General features: G+C 36.9%; 1 protein-coding gene across 41 annotated transcripts in view; it reads right to left on the bottom strand.

Moving 5' to 3' along the window:
• The window catches only part of si:ch211-266g18.10 (microtubule-associated protein futsch), a 176,543-nt gene that overhangs the window by 27,089 nt on the left and 126,413 nt on the right, over positions 1-23,041 (bottom strand). For 36 of the 41 annotated variants that reach the window (XR_006658183.1, XR_006658182.1, XR_006658184.1 and 33 more), the window contains 27 exons: positions 21,036-21,083; positions 20,817-20,864; positions 20,680-20,739; positions 20,386-20,430; positions 20,203-20,250; positions 20,032-20,079; positions 17,969-18,016; positions 17,750-17,797; positions 17,322-17,366; positions 17,139-17,186; positions 16,969-17,016; positions 16,295-16,399; positions 16,112-16,159; positions 15,259-15,327; positions 14,920-14,967; positions 14,554-14,601; positions 13,692-13,742; positions 13,567-13,614; positions 13,298-13,381; positions 13,134-13,181; positions 8,427-8,474; positions 7,884-7,931; positions 7,127-7,174; positions 7,001-7,045; positions 6,150-6,197; positions 1,026-1,073; positions 484-531 (listed from right to left, as the gene is read on the bottom strand). Coding sequence is in view for 36 of the 41 variants with exons in the window: in XM_041848386.1 (XP_041704320.1) it covers positions 484-531; positions 1,026-1,073; positions 6,150-6,197; positions 7,001-7,045; positions 7,127-7,174; positions 7,884-7,931; positions 8,427-8,474; positions 13,134-13,181; positions 13,298-13,381; positions 13,567-13,614; positions 13,692-13,742; positions 14,554-14,601; positions 14,920-14,967; positions 15,259-15,327; positions 16,112-16,159; positions 16,295-16,399; positions 16,969-17,016; positions 17,139-17,186; positions 17,322-17,366; positions 17,750-17,797; positions 17,969-18,016; positions 20,032-20,079; positions 20,203-20,250; positions 20,386-20,430; positions 20,680-20,739; positions 20,817-20,864; positions 21,036-21,083 (1,416 nt within the window). In the remaining 5 variants the exon portion in view is untranslated. The remainder of the gene's footprint in view (positions 1-483; positions 532-1,025; positions 1,074-6,149; positions 6,198-7,000; positions 7,046-7,126; positions 7,175-7,883; positions 7,932-8,426; positions 8,475-13,133; positions 13,182-13,297; positions 13,382-13,566; positions 13,615-13,691; positions 13,743-14,553; positions 14,602-14,919; positions 14,968-15,258; positions 15,328-16,111; positions 16,160-16,294; positions 16,400-16,968; positions 17,017-17,138; positions 17,187-17,321; positions 17,367-17,749; positions 17,798-17,968; positions 18,017-20,031; positions 20,080-20,202; positions 20,251-20,385; positions 20,431-20,679; positions 20,740-20,816; positions 20,865-21,035; positions 21,084-23,041) is intronic. The other 5 variants (XR_006658186.1, XM_045213061.1, XM_045213072.1 and 2 more) reach the window with 5 other exon arrangements.

Below are 23,041 nucleotides of genomic sequence, written 5' to 3'. Positions count from 1 at the left end.
ACTGTACAATTAGCAAACCAAAAGTAATCATCTGTTCATTATTAATCACAGTGAAATCAGGGATGTCAAACTAATTTTGCACTGCAGGCTGTCTTCACTGAGGTTCGGGGGGCCACACTTCATATCATGCCTTGCCAATAAATACTCCTGAATTCATAATGTTGGGATGTTTGACACACTTGGAATAGATGCTTCAAGTATTAGTTGATAATTATAAACCTTTTATGAGTTATATTATCAACTACAATGGACAAAGATACAGTCCATAATGAGATAATTATAAACTAGAGAGATTAAACATTGTCAGTGCCTTTCTTTAGAAGGGCTGGTTTGGTAGTTTCTTTAAGAGCGGGTTCTGAATCAAATTACACAAATATACATATTTCACCACCGCTGAATCAAAATAAATGAAAAGATGTGTAATTTGATCTACTGCTAAATAAATGTTTCCCTGAAAAACAAAACCTTGAATTGAATCAGTACCTTTCTTATGAGATGCTGGTTTGGCCTTCTTCTTGGGAGCCTCAGGTTCTAAACAAAGACAGCAATTTAAGTACAATGATAATAGTTACAATGGAGGTTAGGGCGTACATAAAGCACAACTAACAATTTCTATAAAAAATGTTACCCAAAGTCAGACATCAGGTATCTAATGTACTGTATATACTGTCGACATGAATTACATGATACCGTTACATAATAAACAACAATGAAATACCAAGGATGCTAGGATTGTTATCAAATAAATTCGTTAAGTAAGAAAAATGGGAGCAAGTTCTATTGCCTTTCTTTGCTGGGGCTGGCTTGGCCATTAAGTTATATTCTGTGTGTGCGGAACTGAATGGGACAGGTATTGCAATAAGAGACAATATGTTCACTTTATAAAGGGATATTACCTTTTGATATCAAGTTAGAGGGGGGGCAAGGAGTTTTCCTGCTCATACTGTACATTTGAAATAAACTCTATTGATCATACTAAAGTAATGGAATTACACCTGTGCATCAATATTTTTCTATAACTGTACCTTTCTCAGGCGCTGCTACTTTGGCTTTCCCTTTATAAGCTTCAGACTCTAAATCAAACAAGAATGAAACACAATCACATTTTGAGAAGCCATGATAAGTGGAGCAGTACTCTATTAACAAACAGAGCTAACGAACAAACGCTGAGCATAAGTATCTAGGTATTCTACAAAACCCCAAAACTATTGTAGATATGGAACATCAATACCTTTCTTTATATGGACTGGTTTGACCTTGTCTTTGAAAGTATCTGATTTAGCAGGAGAGAGCACCCAGTCAACTAATAGGTCTGAAAAATATCTGTTTGTGTAATAAAACTTCGACATTTTCATTATGCATTACATTTCTTTAGCACCTCTCACCCTGTAAGTAAAATGTAAGATATATATCTCAATTTGTGCATGCCTTAGCCAGATATAGATAAACCAATGTGTGACTTATACCCGTCAATTTACAGTATTAAGACCCCACGACTTTTTCCACATTTTGTTACGTTACAGCCTTATTCTAAAATTGATTAAATGGGTTTTTTCCTCAGCAATCTACACACAATACCCCATAGTGACAAAGTGAAAAGAGTAAATTTTTTTAACAACAGAAATACTCTGACAGAGCTCTAGAGTTCCTTTGTGGAGATGGGAGAATCTTCCAGAAGGACAACCATCTCTGCAGCACTCCACCAATCAGGCCATTATGGTAGAGTGGCCAGATGTAAGACACTCCTCAGTAAAAGGCACATGACAACCTGCTTGCACTTTTCCCAAAAGGCACCTAAAGACTCTCAGACCATGAGAAACAAGATTCTCTGGTCTGATGTAACCAAGATTGAACTCTTTGGCCTGAATGCCAAGTGTCACGTCTGGAGGAAACCTGGCACCATCCCTACGGTGAAGCATGATGGTGGCAGCATCATGCTGTGGGGATGTTTTTCAGCGGCAGGGACTGGGAGACTAGTCAGGATCAAGGGAAAGATAAATGGAGCAAAGTACAGAGAGATCCTTGATGAAAACCTGCTCCAGAGCCCTCAGGACCTCAGACTAAGGCGAATGTTCACCTTCCAACAGGACAACGACCCTAAGCACACAGCCAAGACAACGCAGGAGTGGCTTCGGGACAAGTCTCTGAATGTCCTTGAGTGGCCCAGCCAGAGCCCGGACTTGAACGCAATCGAACATCTCTGGAGAGAACTGAAAATAGCTGTGAGGTGACGCTCCCCATCCAACCTGACAGAGCTTGAGAGGATCTGCAGAGAAAAATGTGAGAAACTCCCTAAATACAGGTCTGCCAAGCTTGTAGCATCATACCCAGAAGACTCAAGGCTGTAATTGCTGGCAAAGGTGCTTCATCTGTATATGTATGTAAATGTGATATTTCTGTTTTTTATTTTAATACATTTGCAAAAATGTCTAAACCTGTTTTTTTCTTTGTCATCATGGGGTATTTTGTGTAGATTGATGAGGAAAAAACTAAAAATGTAATCCATTTAGAGGATAAAACAAACAATTTAATCAATTTTAGATTAAGGCTGTATCGTAACAAAATGTGGAAAAAGTGAAGGGGTCTGAATACTTTCCGAATGCACTGTATGTACAGTACCAAAACAAATAATTCTGTCTCTTCGCAGCAAAATCTGCAGAGCTGGGATGGTTGTATCCATCATATATAAAGCAGTCTATTGGTTGCAAAACATTTTGTATAATAATTTAAATTGGAAAACTCTAAGTTTTGAATCTGGCGTCGTTTTGTGTATCAGTTCATAAACCATGTTCCATGGAATCGGTACATCGAAAATCTCTTCCCAACCATTTTGCAATCTGTATGGCACAGCTGTCCATTTTTTGGTCCTTAAATGTCGTCAATGTCATCTTGGTAAATAACTCCAGTGTATATTTGGCCTTGTGTTTTAGGTTATTGTCCTGCTGAAAGGTGAATTTGTCTCCCAGTGGAAAGCAGACTGAACCAGGTTTTACACTAGGATCGTTTCTGTGCTTAGCTCCATTACGTTTATTTTTATCCACAAAAAAAAACTCCCTAGTCCTTGCCGATGACAAGCATACCCATAACATGATGCAGCCACCACCATGCTTGAAAATATGAAGAGTGGTACTGATGTGTTGTGTTAGGTTTGCCCCAAACATAACGCTTAGTATTCAGGACATAAAGTTCATTTCTTTGCCAATTTTTTTGCAGTTTTACTTTAGTGCCTTCAATGTGGTTGATCCTTTCTCAGTTTTCTCCTATCACAGCCAGTTACAGTTACAGAGTTTAATCTCTGTAACTGTTTTAAAATCACCATTGGCCTCATGGTGAAATCCCTGAGCGGTTTCCTTCCTCTCCGACAACTGAGTTAGGAAGGACGCCTGTATTTTTTTAGTGACTGGGTGTATTGACACAACATCCAAAGTGTAACTAATAACTTCACCATGTCAAAGGGATATTCAATGACAGTTTTTTTTGTTTTTTTACCCATCTACCAATAGGTGCCCTTCTTTGCGAGCCATTGGAAAAACTCCCTGGTCTTTGTGGTTGAATCTGTATTTGAAATTCATTGCTCGACTGAGGGACCTTACAGATAATTATATTTGTGGGGTACAGAGATAAAAAAAAATATGTTAATCACGTATTGCACACAGTGATTACATGCAACTTATTATTTGACTTGTTAAGCCAATTTATACTCCTGAACTTATAACAAAGGGGTTGAATACTAGCGGTTGTATATTGAAGGGAAAATATACAATTTCTCAGTACATATAAACCACATGCAATCTACTGTACATAGTATAAACATGTAAAAACAGACCGAACACTTTCGCAGAAGGATTCACAAAAAGGTTACTTTTTTTTTTACAGCTGAAGTAAATCAATCCTTTTTAAAGGGGATTCATGGTTCTAATTCTGCTTATTAAAATTAACTCAAACAAAACAAATGGTGTTTATATAAAACTATATTGATCACAGCTCTCCTGTTTGTAGGGGACTCTGATTTAGTTAAACATAAAACCAGCCCATTCTCTTATGGAATACGCCAGAAGGTGCCGATTCTGCAGGCACAAGATTATATTTGGACCTAGCTGTCATGTCTCCTCCCGTTGCTCCCCTCCGGCGCTCTGATTCACCGGTCTACTGAGCCACCGGTCTGAGCGCACCACCTCAGCAACACCGGAATGGAAACAGCTTTGTCCCTAACCTGTTTGGAGAGCTCCTTGGTGTTCATGGTGCCGCTTGCTTGGTGGTGCCCCTTGCTTAGTGGTGTTGCAGACTCTGGGGCCTTTCAGAACAGGTGTATATATACACTGAGATCATGTGACAGATCATGTGACACTTAGATTACACACTGGTGGACTTTATTTAACTAATTATGTGACTTCTGAAGGTAATTGGTTGCACCAGATCTTATTTAGGGGCTTCATAGCAAATTAATACATACGCACGCACCATTTTTTTGTTATTTATTTTTGAGAATTTTTTGAAACGTTATTTTTTTCATTTCACTTCACCAATTTGGACTATTTTGTGTATGTCCATTACATGAATTCCAAATAAAAATCAATTTAAATTACAGGTTGAATGCAACAAAATAGGAAAAACACCAAGGGGGATGAATACTTTTGCAAGGCACTGTATATGTTGCCCTAGAAGACTAAATAAACTCTTGCTCATCAGAATGTCATACATTGATAGAATGAATGCTTCAATCTAGTTGACATCGGTAAAGTTTCTCTGTCATCTCTGCTTCATTCGAGGAGCAAAGGCGTTTAGGGACCAGCGGATCAAATGCAATAAAAATGTATAAAAAATAGGATTTTCTGTGCAAAATTTCCAAATGACATCGAAGGGCGGGCCAGAATTGGATTTCCATTTTGACTTGGGAACAGGAGTGGAGAAATAGGATTTCTTTCTTTCAGCATCGAAGAGAGAATGCAAAATGTCTGTAGAGGTGCTGTCATTATCAGCTGATAGTATTTCAACCACATAAAATGTGCATCCAAGCCAAACTGAAATCTTATCAGAAACATGTTGGGTTGTTTTCACAGCTTTCAATTTTCTTTAGCCCTATGGATTTAAGGTATTGTTTTGTCTTTATTCAACCCGCCCGCCACCCACCCGCCCTTCATCCATTTCATGATCATAAACCCACCCTCCCTCCGGATATAACAGCAGGGACTGCAGGTTATGAGTCAACCCGTGCATCACTACTAGACACTAATTTTTTTTTATGCCTTTCTCAAACCTTAACCCTTAACTTAACCACTCAGATTAATGCCTAAACTTAAGTTTTAGTTTCACTTTTGCAGAGTTTGACTGACAGCTAAGATATGGCACAACATGGCGTAATTAAAACTTCAAGCCATGGTGTACATTTTGTGGCAGCTAAGATAAGGCACCACATGGCGTATTTAAAACGTCAAGCCATGGCATAATTCTGTTGCGGCAGTTACGCCACAGGTTGCCGTTTTATTTGGAGATTGGGTTGCAGCCCATTTAACAACGAATACCTTTTTTGTGAGTGCTTGTTTTGTCTGCTTTTTAACCTCAATCTCTGTGAAATGGAAAGAGCATGCTCACAACCAGAAACAACATAAAAAACAATGTTGATATACAACCAGAAACATTAAAGATGAATGGCAGCCAGTGATTCCTTGCTGATTAATTTACCACAGTGAGGATTTGGTTTTAACTGGCTACATTTTTAACACATTGTTCACCAGAAAGCATGATGCAATAGCAGCACATTTCAGAGTAGCCCACTACAGTACAAATTGAAGCTACAAGTGGCACCTTTCTTTACAGGGACTAGTTTCGACTTTTCTTTAGAAACTGCTGGTGATAAAAAAATACATAATATTATCCTAAGATTTCAGACTTCTCATCATAACACCATGTTACTGAGAACTGATTAATGAACCCAAACAATACAAATACTGTAATAGGTCCTGCATATAGTGTAAGTGTCCTATATTCACGTAATACCAAGGACACTTTGCATGGGCTAATGAGCAGTTAAGCAGAACATGCTCTGAATTGAAAACAAACCATTCTGCTGGTGGATCATAAGGCTAATTCTGTACTTCACATAGACATACTTTTCATTTACTGGAAGTGAACATGTTGAGTACATTTACCTTTTGTAGGAGCCACTGGTTTGGTCTTCTCTCTGCGAGCCTCTGATTCTAAACCAAACAAGAATCAACAAATGTTCAGTTCTTTGACAGGACATTCAGTCCAATGATTATGCAAGATATAGCTAGGTAGCTAGGACACCCCTGCAGCTACTAACCTACAGCACTGAGGAAAGCCTCTAAGAAGCATTCATAAATCTACCTCTATGGAAGCGAAACAGTGCTTGGTAGCTGACTTTCTTTTCATGGACTGGTTTGGCCTATCCTTTCATAGCCTCTGGTTATGCCATTATACAATTTCCTAACTTTAAAGAAATAGCATGAACAAAGAAACTTGGATCAAGTCTCTGATGTTTTGGTCTTCTCTTTCAGGAGAGACTAAATCAAATGGAACAAAGATACCTTTAACTGTAGATAGGCCTACAGGAACATAATCCACATTAACAACTTAAATGTACAGTATATAATAATAAATATATAGATACTTTTGAAACAATTCATAAACAAATCCCATGCTATATGGGTAGTGAAAGGGTACCTGATGTAAGGATATTTTATCACCTATGTAGTATGACTTTTCTGTTGAAGGATTTTTTAAACATCTATGAAGTGTTTATGAAGACTTTACGAATGCTCTATGAAGCATTCATAGGTGCTGCTAATATGCGGCTATATGATTAGTCAAATGTAATCCCATGTGAAATCTTCCCCTTTCTCTTGAAAACCCCCATTGTAAATCAATGAAGTGGCATATCTCAACATTCTAAACCATCTCTAGTTTAACTTACAGAAATATTTATTATGCATCTAATTTGGAAGGAATTTAATACCTTTCTTCATAGACACAACTTTACCTCTCTCCTTTGTAATAGAAGCAGTTCTATGACTTACATCAGGTTCTGTGAAAAATATACATTTTTACACGTCATGGAGAGTTGAGAAAATTAAGTTTGTTTAAAGTGTGACACATTTTTTTTAACCTTTTGTAGGAGCCGCTGGCTTGGCCTTCTCTTTGGGAGCCTCAGGCTCTAAAAACATCAACAGAGGATACTATTTTTACTATTTATAAGAACAGTGATAAATAACATGCAAGCAAGCACCTATACAGCATCTCTACAATTGTAAACATAGTCTAATGAGCATGAACAAGTATTAAGAAATGAGTTACAAACAAACAAAAACATGTCAGAATGATTGGTCAGAGTGTACAGGAAATTCTGGATGTCCCCTAACACTGTACAATTAGCAAACCAAAAGTAATCATCTGTTCATTATTAATCACAGTGAAATCAGGGGTGTCAAACTAATTTTGCACTGCAGGCTGTCTTCACTGAGGTTCGGGGGGGCCACACTTCATATCATGCCTTGCCAATAAATACTCCTGAATTCATAATGTTGGGATGTTTGACACACTTGGAATAGATGCTTCAAGTATTAGTTGATAATTATAAACCTTTTACGAGTTATATTATCAACTACAATGGACAAAGATACAGTCCATAATGAGATAATTAGAATAATAGAGTATTGAAAATAAACTAGAGAGATTAAACATTGTCAGTGCCTTTCTTTAGAAGGGCTGGTTTGGTAGTTTCTTTAAGAGCGGGTTCTGAATCAAATTACACAAATATACATATTTCACCACCGCTGAATCAAAATAAATGAAAAGATGTGTAATTCGATTTACTGCTAAATAAATGTTTCCCTGAAAAACAAAACCTTGAATTGAATCAGTACCTTTCTTATGAGATGCTGGTTTGGCCTTCTTGTTGGGAGCCTCAGGTTCTAAACAAAGACAGAAATTTAAGTACAATGATAATAGTTACAATGGAGGTTAGGGCGTACATAAAGCACAACTAACAATTTCTATAAAAAATGTTACCCAAAGTCAGACATCAGGTATCTAATGTACTGTATATACTGTCGACATGAATTACATGATACCGTTACATAATAAACAACAATGAAATACCAAGGATGCTAGGATTGTTATCAAATAAATTTGTTAAGTAAGAAAAATGGGAGCATGTTCTATTGCCTTTCTTTGCTGGGGCTGGCTTGGCCATTAAGTTATATTCTGTGTGTGCGGAACTGAATGGGACAGGTATTGCAATAAGAGACAATATGTTCACTTTATAAAGGGATATTACCTTTTGATATCAAGTTAGAGGGGGGGCAAGGAGTTTTTCCTGCTCATACTGTACATTTGAAATAAACTCTATTGATCATACTAAACTAATGGAATTACACCTGTGCATCAATATTTTTCTATAACTGTACCTTTCTCAGGCGCTGCTACTTTGGCTTTCCATTTATAAGCTTCAGACTCTAAATCAAACAAGAATGAAACACAATCACATTTTGAGAAGCCATGATAAGTGGAGCAGTACTCTACTAACAAACAGAGCTAACGAACAAACGCTGAGCATAAGTATCTAGGTATTCTACAAAACCACAAAACTATTGTAGATATGGAACATCAATACCTTTCTTTATATGGACTGGTTTGACCTTGTCTTTGAAAGTATCTGATTTAGCAGGAGAGAGCACCCAGTCAACTAATAGGTCTGAAAAATATCTGTTTGTGTAATAAAACTTCGACATTTTCATTATGCATTACATTTCTTTAGCACCTCTCACCCTATAAGTAAAATGTAAGATATATATCTCAATTTGTGCATGCCTTAGCCAGATATAGATAAACCAATGTGTGACTTATACCCGTCAATTTACAGTATTAAGACCCCACGACTTTTTCCACATTTTGTTACGTTACAGCCTTATTCTGAAATTGATTAAATTGGTTTTTTCCTCAGCAATCTACACACAATACCCCATAATGACAAAGTGAAAACAGTTATTTTTTTTAACAACATAAATACTCTGACAGAGCTCTAGAGTTCCTTTGTGGAGATGGGAGAATCTTCCAGAAGGACAACCATCTCTGCAGCACTCCACCAATCAGGCCATTATGGTAGAGTGGCCAGATGTAAGACACTCCTCAGTAAAAGGCACATGACAACCTGCTTGCACTTTTCCAAAAGGCACCTAAAGACTCTCAGACCATGAGAAACAAGATTCTCTGGTCTGATGTAACCAAGATTGAACTCTTTGGCCTGAATGCCAAGCGTCACGTCTGGAGGAAACCTGGCACCATCCCTACGGTGAAGCATGATGGTGGCAGCATCATACTGTGGGGATGTTTTTCAGCGGCAGGGACTGGGAGACTAGTCAGGATCAAGGGAAAGATAAATGGAGCAAAGTACAGATAGATCCTTGATGAAAACCTGCTCCAGAGCCCTCAGGACCTCAGACTGGGGCGAATGTTCACCTTCCAACAGGACAACGACCCTAATCACACAGCCAAGACAACGCAGGAGTGGCTTCGGGACAAGTCTCTGAATGTCCTTGAGTGGCCCAGCCAGAGCCCGGACTTGAACGCAATCGAACATCTCTGGAGAGAACTGAAAATAGCTGTGAGGTGACGCTCCCCATCCAACCTGACAGAGCTTGAGAGGATCTGCAGAGAAAAATGTGAGAAACTCCCTAAATACAGGTCTGCCAAGCTTGTAGCATCATACCCAGAAGACTCAAGGCTGTAATTGCTGGCAAAGGTGCTTCATCTGTATATGTATGTAAATGTGATATTTCTGTTTTTTATTTTAATACATTTGCAAAAATGTCTAAACCTGTTTTTTTCTTTGTCATCATGGGGTATTTTGTGTAGATTGATGAGGAAAAAACTAAAATGTAATCCATTTAGAGGAAAAAACAAACAATTTAATCAATTTTAGATTAAGGCTGTAATGTAACAAAATGTGGAAAAAGTGAAGGGGTCTGAATACTTTCCGTATGCACTGTATGGACAGTACCAAAACAAATAATTCTGTCTCTTCGCAGCAAAATCTGCAGAGCTGGGATGGTTGTATCCATCATATATAAAGCAGTCTATTGGTTGCAAAACATTTTGTATAATAATTTAAATTGGAAAACTCTAAGTTTTGAATCTGGCGTCGTTTTGTGTATCAGTTCATAAACCATGTTCCATGGAATCGGTACATCGAAAATCTCTTCCCAACCATTTTGCAATCTGTATGGCACAGCTGTCCATTTTTGGTCCTTAAATGTCATCAATGTCATCTTGGTAAATAACTCCAGTGTATATTTGGCCTTGTGTTTTAGGTTATTGTCCTGCTGAAAGGTGAATTTGTCTCCCAGTGGAAAGCAGACTGAACCAGGTTTTACACTAGGATCGTTTCTGTGCTTAGCTCCATTCCGTTTATTTTCATCAACAAAAAAAAAAAAAACTCCCTAGTCCTTGCCGATGACAAGCATACCCATAACATTATGCAGCCACCACCATGCTTGAAAATATGAAGAGTGGTACTGATGTGTTGTGTTAGGTTTGCCCCAAACATAACGCTTAGTATTCAGGACATAAAGTTCATTTCTTTGCCAATTTTTTTGCAGTTTTACTTTAGTGCCTTCAATGTTGTTGATCCTTTCTCAGTTTTCTCCTATCACAGCCAGTTACAGTTACAGAGTTTAATCTCTGTAACTGTTTTAAAATCACCATTGGCCTCATGGTGAAATCCCTGAGCGGTTTCCTTCCTCTCCGACAACTGAGTTAGGAAGGACGCCTGTATTTTTTCAGTGACTGGGTGTATTGACACAACATCCAAAGTGTAATTAATAACTTCACCATGTCAAAGGGATATTCAATGACTGTTTTTTTGTTTTTTTTACCCATCTACCAATAGGTGCCCTTCTTTGCGAGCCATTGGAAAAACTCCCTGGTCTTTGTGGTTGAATCTGTATTTGAAATTCATTGCTCGACTGAGGGACCTTACAGATAATTATATTTGTGGGGTACAGAGATATAAAAAAAATATGTTAATCACGTATTGCACACAGTGATTACATGCAACTTATTATTTGACTTGTTAAGCCAATTTATACTCCTGAACTTATAACAAAGGGGTTGAATACTTATTGACTCAAGATATTTCAGCTTTTCATTTTGAATTCATTTGTAAAAATGTCTAAAAACATAATTCCACTTTGACATTATGGGGTATTGTGTGTAAGCCAGTGACACAAAATCTCAATTGAACCCATTTTAAATTCAGGCTGTAACACGACAAAATGTGTAAGAAGTCAAGGGGTGTGAATACTTTCTGAAGGCACTGTAAGTACAATGTAAATACTGTGGAGAGAACAAGTATTTGATACACTGCCGATTTTGCAGGTTTTCCTACTTACAAAACATGTAGAGGTCTGTAATTTTTATCATAGGTACACTTCAACTGTGAGAGACGGAATGTAAAACAAAAATCCAGAAAATCACATTGTATGATTTTTAAGTAATAATTTGCATTTTATTGCATGACATAAGTATTTGATCACCTACCAACCAGTAAGAATTCCGGCTCTCACAGACCTGTTTGTTTTTCTTTAAGAAGCCCTCCTGTTCTCCACTCATTACCTGTATTAACTGCACCTGTTTGAACTCGTTACCTGTATAAAAGACACCTGTCCACACACTCAATCAAACAGACTCCAACCTCTCCACAATGGCCAAGACCAGAGAGCTGTGTAAGGACATCAGGGATAAAATTGTAGACCTGCACAAGGCTGGGATGGGCTACAGGACAATAGGCAAGCAGCTTGGTGAGAAGGCAACAACTGTTGGCGCAATTATTAGAAAATGAAAGAAGTTCAAGATGACGGTCAATCACCCTCGGTCTGGGGCTCCATGCAAGATCTCACCTCGTGGGGCATCAATGATCATGAGGAAGGTGAGGGATCAGCCCAGAACTACATGGCAGGACCTGGTCAATGGGACCACAGTCTCAAAGAAAACCATTAGTAACACACTACGCCGTCATGGATTAAAATCCTGCAGCGCACGCAAGGTCCCCCTGCTCAAGCCAGCGCATGTCCAGGCCCGTCTGAAGTTTGCCAATGACCATCTGGATGATCCAGAGGAGGAATGGAAGAAGGTCATGTGGTCTGATGACACAAAAATAGAGCTTTTTGGTCTAAACTCCACTCGCCATGTTTGGAGGAAGAAGAAGGATGAGTACAACCCCAAGAACACCATCCCAACCGTGAAGCATGGAGGTGGAAACATCATTCTTTGGGATGCTTTTCTGCAAAGGGGACAGGACGACTGCACTGTATTGAAGGGAGGATGGATGGGGCCATGTATCGCGAGATCTTGGCCAACAACCTCCTTCCCTCAGTAAGAGCATTGAAGATGGGTCGTGGCTGGGTCTTCCAGCATGACAACGACCCGAAACACACAGCCAGGGCAACTAAGGAGTGGCTCCGTAAGAAGCATCTCAAGGTCCTGGAGTGGCCTAGCCAGTCTCCAGACCTGAACCCAATAGAAAATCTTTGGAGGGAGCTGAAAGTCCGTATTGCACAGCGACAGCCCCAAAACCTGAAGGATCTGGAGAAGGTCTGTATGGAGGAGTGGGCCAAAATCCCTGCTGCAGTGTGTGAAAACCTGGTCAAGACCTACAGGAAACGTATGATCTCTGTAATTGCAAACAAAGGTTTCTGTACCAAATATTAAGTTCTGCTTTTCTGATGTATCAAATACTTATGTCATGCAATAAAATGCAAATTAATTACTTACAAATCATACAATGTGATTTTCTGGATTTTTGTTTTAGATTCCGTCTCTCACAGTTGATAAAAATTACAGATCTCTACATGCTTTGTAAGTAGGAAAACCTGCAAAATCGGCAGTGTATCAAATACTTGTTCTCCCCACTGTATGTGTAGGTATTAGGGACACTTGTGGGAAAGTGGGATCCTAATATGTACTTACTAATGTGAGAATTTTGTATGGTTAGTAAAGAATTTTGGATATGAAAATTGTAAGAAAATCTCTGGCTCTGAATTTAAAAAAAGAAAAACTGAAAATCAAATAATCTTTATAGTCACTGTATAAATATTTGTATACTGTATGCTTCATACCTTTCTTAACAAGGCTTGGTTTTGCCTTATCGTTGTGTATTGCAAGGTCTAAACAAAACAGAAACATTAAGATGTGTTTTAGGTATTTTCAGTCAGAAGGAGAAAAGTTTAAAATAATGAATCCAGTGGCATAAACATGGATATTTGTAAGTGATGACACATACCTTTCTTCACAAGTACAACTTTAACTCTCTCCTTGGTAAGAGAGGCATTTATGTGACTGTGATTTCTGTGACTGACTTCAGGTTCTGTCAAAAAAAGACCATTTACAATCCAAATAAGAATTTTAGGATGAACATTTGTATTAACCATTTTATCTCAAAGTTGATTTATGTATTAATTCAAATACAATATAACAATGGCTTCACTTCCCAAAGTATGAATACATTAAATGTAAAAAGAACAATGATTAAAAGATCGGGGACATTACTACCTTTGATTCCAGTGTTTGGCCGTGCTTTCCCCGGTAGTGCAACAGGTTCTAAACAAATAAAACAATTTAGTATACCTTATTTATCACAATAAATAAACAACTCCAATATCATTGCATTGCTTTACCTTTCTTTACTGGTGTTGACTTGAAATTATCTTCTTTTGGAACCACAGGTTCTAAAAAACAAAAAAGAATCAAGAAGGAATCACATTTTTACGACTAAAAATATAACTATAAGGCAGAATTGGGTTAAATTCCAAGTTCAATTCTTGAATTCACTCATGAAGTGGAGAATTTAATTCAAATTTATTTCAAATTTATTTCAAATTTAATTCAAATTTAATTCAAATTTAATTCAAATTTAATTCAAATTTAATTAACATTTAATTCACATTTAATTCACATTTAAAAAATATTCAAGTTATGGGACTCCCTGGTAAAATAAATGGAAAAAAAACTTGGAATGTTAATTGGAATAAAACAGTTTGGACTGTTTGAATTGGAATAGATATACCCTACCGGTAAAACGTTATAGAACACCTACTCATTCAAGGGTTTTTCTTTATTTTAATTATTTTTTTACATTGTTGAATAATAGTGAAGACATCAAAACTATGAAATAACACACATGGAATCATGTAGTAACCAAAAAAGTGTTAAACAAATCAAAATATATTTTATATCTGAGATTCTTTAAATAGCCAAACTTTGCCTTGATGATGGCTAAGGGCTGTTTTTATGCATGACACAATGCGGAGTTTCTGGATACAGCCCTTAGCCGTGGTATATTGGCCATATACCAAAAACCCCAAGGTGCCTTATTGCTATTATAAACTGGTTACCAACGTAATTAGAGCAGTAAAAATAAATGTTTTGTCATACCCGTGGTATATGGTCTGATATACCACGGCTGTCAGTCAATCAGCGTTAAGGGCTCAAACCACCCAGTTTATAATTGAAAATAAACAATTAACAGTGATTCACTACCTTTCTTTATAGGCATTGGTTTAGCCTTCTCATTTGCAGCCTCAGGTTCTGAATCAAAGAAGGACAATAGAAACAATAGCAAATCAAATGATCAGATGTGGAGAGGCTAAATGGGATTTTTTTTTTATCCTAATGCTCTATGACTTCATCTATAAGAGGCTATGGATGTTTATAAGCAATAACAATTCATAATACTAAGTCCCATGTGGCTCAGTTGGTAGAGCATGGTAGTGGTTGTGGTTTGATTCCCACGGTGGACCAGTACAAAAAAGTCCAGCAAATTAATGCATTCACTACTGTAGTCATTTAGCAAAATGTCTATAATCAGTAAATATTCAATAAATGTTCCTAACATTCTATCCATACCTTTCTTTGCAGGGCTCGCTTTGGCTTTCTCTTTGGCCATGGAAAGATCTAGTACATGAAAAGACATTTGAAGGAAAAATTAGTCCATGATTTGTCAAGAAGAAAACAACACAAAACCAGGTAATCAACAACATGGCTGTAGTTTTTGTAAAACAAAATTTGTCTTCAACAACATGAGTAAACAATGCAACAGTAAACATGTCGTCCCCCACAAATGATGCAACTAATATGATTGGTCAGAAATGTAATCCCAATGGAGTGGCATATCCAAAATTATAACCCATCTCTAGTTTCACTATCAACGACAAACAAAAACATATTTGAGAAGGAAATAAATACCTTTCTTCATAGGCACAACTTTTACTCTTTCCTTGGTTATAGAAGCATTTCTATGAATGACCTCAAATTCTGTACAAAAAATAAATAAATTGTTACAGATGTGTTATGGGAGGTTGAGAAAATGTGGATACCACGTTATGTTATTCTATATTTTGGTTTAGTCAATTGAGGTCCTCAATTGACTAAACCAAAGTGAGGTTATAAACGGTTTTAGGACGTATGCTGGTAAAAATATCACAAAATCTGTTCAAAGCAATAAAATATGGTCCAAATATTTTTCATAGCAAATACTAAACCGCCTCCCACTAAGGCCACAAATATATTACACTAGTTGGATATTAAATGGATTTTACAGCCATACCTTCCTTTATGATGACTGATCTGGTCTTTTCTTTAGAAATGTCAGATTCAATAAAACACATACTCAGTTACCAAAGTGGTCAGATTAAGGTATACTGTCTGAAACCCCCAGATGGAGTGGAGTAAAATGACAACATAATACAATGCACATCTTTCTTGGCATGAGCTGCTTTTGTTTTCTCTTTTGAACGCTCAGGTTCTGATACATGAGAATGGAGGACAAGAATAACGGTAGACCATATGTGCCAGTTTGATGTTTCTAGTACACCTGGGGTTGTCTAGTTAATTATGCCTTTGGGAGCTGAATCCAGCTCTTTTGTTCAGAAATAAAATGTTTAGATGATTTTTAAATATTTGGAAGAATATAATATTTAAATGTAAAACAACATTGGTTGCACAGGATGATTGCACAGGAGTCAGGCCATATATTTAACCCCCCTGTTCTACTCGGTCTAAAAACTACTGTAGATGAAGTACTGTAATACACTAGTACCTTTCTTTGCAGGTGCAGGTTTGGACTTTTCTTTGGCAACTTCAGCCTCTGAATAAAATAAAAACATTTAAGATTAAATACTGGCAGATCAAATAAAAGCGTAACAGCACAAATGTACTATTCATAGTAAATACATAAAGTATTTTAGATGTAAAACAGATTTAAAAAACATTGCTTCAATACCTTTCTTAGCAGGTACTGGTTTTGCCTTGTCTTTTACAGTTTTCACTTTCTTCACAGGAACTGGTCTAGTCTTTTCTTTAACAACCTCAGCATCTATGTCAAATACTGATAAGAACATACATGCAGTATAAGATTATTGAATTGGAGTATTGTATAATCTGATATCAATTATACAATAAATGATTGTATGGTATACGTATGTTCTTAAAGGTAATATAATGTTTATCAAGCCTGCACTACAGAAAACACACATTATTGCAAGATAACATTGCATGTGCAAAGAGAAAATACATATTTATATTGAAATGTAATCATTTGTAAGGGCTGTTTTCACCTCATAATCTTAATTTTACATTTACAATTTTTGTCATTTAACACACACTCTTATCCAGAACTACTTACAGTAGAGTGCATACATTCAATTCCTAACTCTGAATTTAGATTAGTCAAAGTGAAAAGTAAAACATTTGAAAACAATCATTAACTGTATTTACAAGGGCTGGTTTAACCTTGTATTTGGCCTTTTCATTGATACATTTAGCCTCTATTGAATTTAGAACACATTATAAACAATGAAAGTAACCAGAAATATGCAGTGAATAAAAAAATAAATATATAAATGTTCTAACAAATGACTAATTACATGCTAACCACAGATTTGAAAATATTTTTACCTTTCTTTGCAGGGGCTGATTGAACCTTTTCTTTGATAACTGCAGCATCTGAATCAATTGTAACATAAATATGTATGTCTATGAATATAGCAAGAGAAAAATGTTCCTCTATGATTACATACTGTTGAAATATTATTTTAGTTGGGGAAAAAGTAAATACATTCTGTTACCTTCATTTGCAGGAGCTGGTTTGACTTTTTCTTTGGAAACTTCAGCTTCTAAGTTCACATACAAGAGTCTTTACAATAAGATCTTGAAATAATTTTTTATCAATACCATAACATTGACAAATTGGTCTGCCTACTTATTATTTGAATAAAATGAAAATTAACAATTCAAAAATAATTTGATACCTTTCTTTTCTGGAGCTAATTTGGCCTTTTCTTTTGCTTCAGCATCTAAATCAGAAATACAAATATTTCATGAACTATACCTTCTATCATGCAATACAGTCTTACCTGATTCACACTATAGGGCCAAGTCAAACAGTACTGTGCTCATTTGGATATTTTCTTTTCACATTGTCCTTTCCAGCACTGTTCCAGCAACTATGGTTGATGGGTAACTAGGCCAGCCCAGTATACTGTAGGTTGGCTTGGCTCAGAAGTGTGAAAAAGGGTACTGTGGTACACAAAGACTAATTTGGAACTTTCTTTGATGTAGCTGCTTTGGTTTTGTCTTTGGGAACTTCAGCTTCTAAAACAATCATTGGACAAGACACAACATTAATCTCAAGAATTGGGCCATTATTCATTTGATACATGAAAAAAAAAATCTGTACTTTTTTTTGCAGGTTCTGGTTTGGCTTGTTCCTTAGTTTCCTTGGGCTCTAATCAAACAAGAATAGTAACATATACAGCAAAGGTTCAAACTGCAATTCAATCAAACCCATACTGAGTAATTGGTTGAGAGATAAATAAAGTACACTCTATGGCAGACATCTTTTTACAGTAAGAATAATGTTTTTTGTTTGAAGTCGAAAGAAAAAACGTATCCATACCTTTCTTTGATGAAGCTTCTTTGGCTTTTTCTTTGGGAATTTCAGATTCTAAAACAATCATTGGACAAGACACAAAATTATTCTCAAGAATTGGGCCATTTCTTTTTTTCTTTCTTTGCAAGATCTGGTTTGGTCTTGCATTGGTAAATTCAGCTTCTAAGTAAAAATAGTGAATTTCTGTTAAAACCAGAACAACATTGTTTCATTCCTATCTCTGAATTTATATTTGTCAATGTGAAACACTAAACATTTGAAAACATTAACTTAATTTACAAGGGCTAGTTTAACCTTGTATTTGATCTTGTCATTGATATGTTTAGCCTCTATTGAATTTAGAACCCATTATAAGGACATTCAACGAGCACAGCACTTACACAAATGACTGATGATTGGCAGAGAGAAATTGATAATAAATAGATTGTGGGGTCTGTTTTGTTATATTTCAGTGCGGCTTTTGACATTATCGATCACAGTCTGCTGCTGGAAAAACGTATGTGTTATGGCTTTACACCCCCTGCTATATTGTGAATAAAGAGTTACCTGTCTAACAGAACACAGAGGGTGTTCTTTAATGGAAGCCTCTCCAACATAAGCCAGGTAGAATCAGGAATTCCCCAGGGCAGATGTCTAGGCCCCTTACATTTTTCAATCTTTACTAATGACATGCCACTGGCTTTGAGTAAAGCCAGTGTGTCTATGTATGCAGATGACTCAACACTATACACATCAGCTACTACAGCGACTGAAATGACTGCAACCCTTAACAAGAGCTGCTGTTAGTTTCAGAGTGGGTAACAAAAAATAAGTTAATCCTAAATATTTATAAAACTAAAAACATTGTATTTGGGACAAATCATTCAATAAACCCTAAATCTCAACTAAATCTTGTAATAAATAATGTGGAAATTGAGCAAGTTGAGGTGACTAAACTTCTTGGAGTAACCCAGGACGTATACTGTCCAGGTCGAAACATATTGATACAACAGTAGCTAAGATGGGGAGAAGTCTGTCCATAATAAAGTGCTGCTCTACCTTCTTAACAGCACTATCAACAAGGCAGGTCCTACAGGCCCTAGTTTTCTCGCACCTGGACTACGGTTCAGTCGTGTGGTCAGGTGCCACAATAAGGAACTTAGTAAAATTGTAATTGGCTCAGAACAAGGCAGCACAGCTGGCCCTTGGATGTACACAGAGAACTAACATTAATAATATGCATGTCAATCTCTCTTGGCTCAAAGTGGAGGAGAGATTGATTTCATCACTACTTGTATTTATGAGAGGTATTGAAATGTTTAATGTGCCGAGCTGTCTGTTTGAACTACTGGTGCACGCTCGGACACCCATTTATACCCCACAATAAACGTAACAAGAGGTCTCTTCACAGTCCCCAAGTCCAGAACAGACTATGGGAGGCGCACAGTGCTACATAGAGCCATGACTACATTAAACTGTATTCCACTGATGCAAGCAGTAAAATTAGATTAAAAAAACAGATAAAAATACACCTTATGGAACATCGGAGCCTGTAAGCAAAACCAACATAGGCACAGACACATGCATACACACACGATAACATACGCACTATACACACACGTACAAATGGATTTTGTATTGTAGATATGTGGTAGTAGTGGAGTAGGGGGCCTGAGGGCACACAGTGTTTTGTGAAATCTGTGAATGTATTGTAATGGTTTTAAAATTGAATAACTGCCTTAATTTTGGTGGACCCCAGGAAGAGTAGCTGCTGCCTGCCTTGGCAGCGGCTTTTGGGAGTCCATAATAAATACAAATAAACACTGTAACGAACACAAAACATGCAGTGAATAAATAAATAAAAACAACACAAAAAGGCTTTCTTTGGAAACAGCATCTAAATGCAACACGAATGGGCCAATTTTTTTCTTATGAAACTCAATTTATAATACAAGCGCTTGATAATTCAAGGGAAAATAATTGTAAAAACTTTTGAATGGTGCTGTGCAGGATCTACTTCTTTGGCACGTTCAGCCTCTATCAAGCTCTATCAAATTACATATTGACCAAAGATTTGAAAACATTCTTACCTTTCTTTGCACGGGCTGATTTCACCTTTTCTTTAATAACTGCAGCATCTGAATCATATACAACATAAATGTGTTTCTATATAAATATAGCAAGACAAACTGTTTCTCTTTGATTATGTACTGTCTGGAATATTATATTAGTTGTGGAAAAAAGTAAATACATTCTGTTACCTTCATTTGCAGGAGTTGGTTTGGCTTTTTCTTTGGAAACTTCAGCTTCTAAGTTCACATACAACAGTCTTTACAATAAGATCTTGATAGAATGTTTTATAAATAGCATAACATGGACAAATTGGTCTGACTACTTATTATTTGAATAAATGGAAAATGAACAATTCAAAAATAATTTGATACCTTTCTTTTCTGGAGCTATTTTGGCCTTTTCTTTTGCTTCAGCATCTAAATCAGAAGAAAAATATTTCATGAACTATACCTTCTATCATACAATACAGTCTTACCTGATTCAGACTATAGGGCCAAGCCAAACTGTACTGTGCTCGTTCAGATATTTTATTTTCACATTGTCCTTTCCAGCACTGTTCCAGCAACTATGGTTGGTGGGTAACTAGGCCAGCCCAGTATACTGTAGGTTGGCTTGGCTCAGTAGTGTGAAAAAGGGTTCTGTGGTACACAAAGACTACTTTGCACCTTTCTTTGACGTAGCTGCTTTGGTTTTTTCTTTGGGAACTTCAGCTTCTAAAACAATCACTGGACAAAACAAAACATTAATCTCAAGAATTGTGCCAATATACATTTGATGGACAAAAAACAAATCCTATCTGTACCCTTTTTTGCAGGTTCTGGTTTGGCTTGTTCCTTAGTTTCCTTGGACTCTAATCAAACAAGAATAGTAACACATACAGCAAAGGTTCAGACTGCAATTCAATCAAACCCATACTGAGTAATTGGTTGAGAGATGAATAAAGTACACTCTATGGCAGACATCTTTTTACAGTAAGAATAATGTTTTTTGTTTGAAGTCGAAAGAAAAAACGTATCCATACCTTTCTTTGATGAAGCTTCTTTGGCTTTTTCTTTGGGAATTTCAGATTCTAAAACAATCATTGGACAAGACACAAAATTATTCTCAAGAATTGGGCCATTTCTTTTTTTCTCTCTTTGCAAGATCTGGTTTGGTCTTGCATTGGTAAATTCAGCTTCTAAGTAAAAATAGTGAATTTCTGTTAAAACCAGAACAACATTGTTTCATTCCTATCTCTGAATTTATATTTGTCAATGTGAAAAACTAAACATTTGAAAACATTAACTTAATTTACAAGGGCTAGTTTAACCTTGTATTTGATCTTGTCATTGATATGTTTAGCCTCTATTGAATTTAGAACCCATTATAAGGACATTCAACGAGCACAGCACTTACACAAATGACTGATGATTGGCAGAGAGAAATTGATAATAAATAGATTGTGGGGTCTGTTTTGTTATATTTCAGTGCGGCTTTTGACATTATCGATCACAGTCTGCTGCTGGAAAAACGTATGTGTTATGGCTTTACACCCCCTGCTATATTGTGAATAAAGAGTTACCTGTCTAACAGAACACAGAGGGTGTTCTTTAATGGGAAGCCTCTCCAACATAAGCCAGGTAGAATCAGGAATTCCCCAGGGCAGATGTCTAGGCCCCTTACATTTTTCAATCTTTACTAATGACATGCCACTGGCTTTGAGTAAAGCCAGTGTGTCTATGTATGCGGATGACTCAACACTATACACATCAGCTACTACAGCGACTGAAATGACTGCAACCCTTAACAAGAGCTGCTGTTAGTTTCAGAGTGGGTAACAAAAAATAAGTTAATCCTAAATATTTATAAAACTAAAAACATTGTATTTGGGACAAATCATTCAATAAACCCTAAATCTCAACTAAATCTTGTAATAAATAATGTGGAAATTGAGCAAGTTGAGGTGACTAAACTTCTTGGAGTAACCCAGGAAATATACTGTCCAGGTCGAAACATATTGATACAACAGTAGCTAAGATGGGGAGAAGTCTGTCCATAATAAAGTGCTGCTCTACCTTCTTAACAGCACTATCAACAAGGCAGGTCCTACAGGCCCTAGTTTTCTCGCACCTGGACTACGGTTCAGTCGTGTGGTCAGGTGCCACAATAAGGAACTTAGTAAAATTGTAATTGGCTCAGAACAAGGCAGCACAGCTGGCCCTTGGATGTACACAGAGAACTAACATTAATAATATGCATGTCAATCTCTCTTGGCTCAAAGTGGAGGAGAGATTGATTTCATCACTACTTGTATTTATGAGAGGTATTGAAATGTTTAATGTACCGAGCTGTCTGTTTGAACTACTGGTGCACGGCTCGGACACCCATTTATACCCCACAATAAACGTAACAAGAGGTCTCTTCACAGTCCCCAAGTCCAGAACAGACTATGGGAGGCGCACAGTGCTACATAGAGCCATGACTACATTAAACTGTATTCCACTGATGCAAGCAGTAAAATTAGATTAAAAAAACAGATAAAAATACACCTTATGGAACATCGGAGCCTGTAAGCAAAACCAACATAGGCACAGACACATGCATACACACACGATAACATACGCACTATACACACACGTACAAATGGATTTTGTATTGTAGATATGTGGTAGTAGTGGAGTAGGGGCCTGAGGGCACACAGTGTTTTGTGAAATCTGTGAATGTATTGTAATGGTTTTAAAATTGAATAACTGCCTTAATTTTGGTGGACCCCAGGAAGAGTAGCTGCTGCCTGCCTTGGCAGCGGCTTTTGGGAGTCCATAATAAATACAAATAAACACTGTAACGAACACAAAACATGCAGTGAATAAATAAATAAAAAACAACACAAAAAAGGCTTTCTTTGGAAACAGCATCTAAATGCAACACGAATGGGCCAATTTTTTTCTTATGAAACTCAATTTATAATACAAGCGCTTGATAATTCAAGGGAAAATAATTGTAAAAACTTTTGAATGGTGCTGTGCAGGATCTACTTCTTTGGCACGT

Source organism: Coregonus clupeaformis, unplaced genomic scaffold (genome assembly GCF_020615455.1).
Source record: "Coregonus clupeaformis isolate EN_2021a unplaced genomic scaffold, ASM2061545v1 scaf0077, whole genome shotgun sequence".
Lineage (NCBI taxonomy): Eukaryota > Metazoa > Chordata > Actinopteri > Salmoniformes > Salmonidae > Coregonus > Coregonus clupeaformis.
Note: the sequence above shows the minus strand (reverse complement) of the source record. Positions and strands in the feature narration are given on the sequence as shown.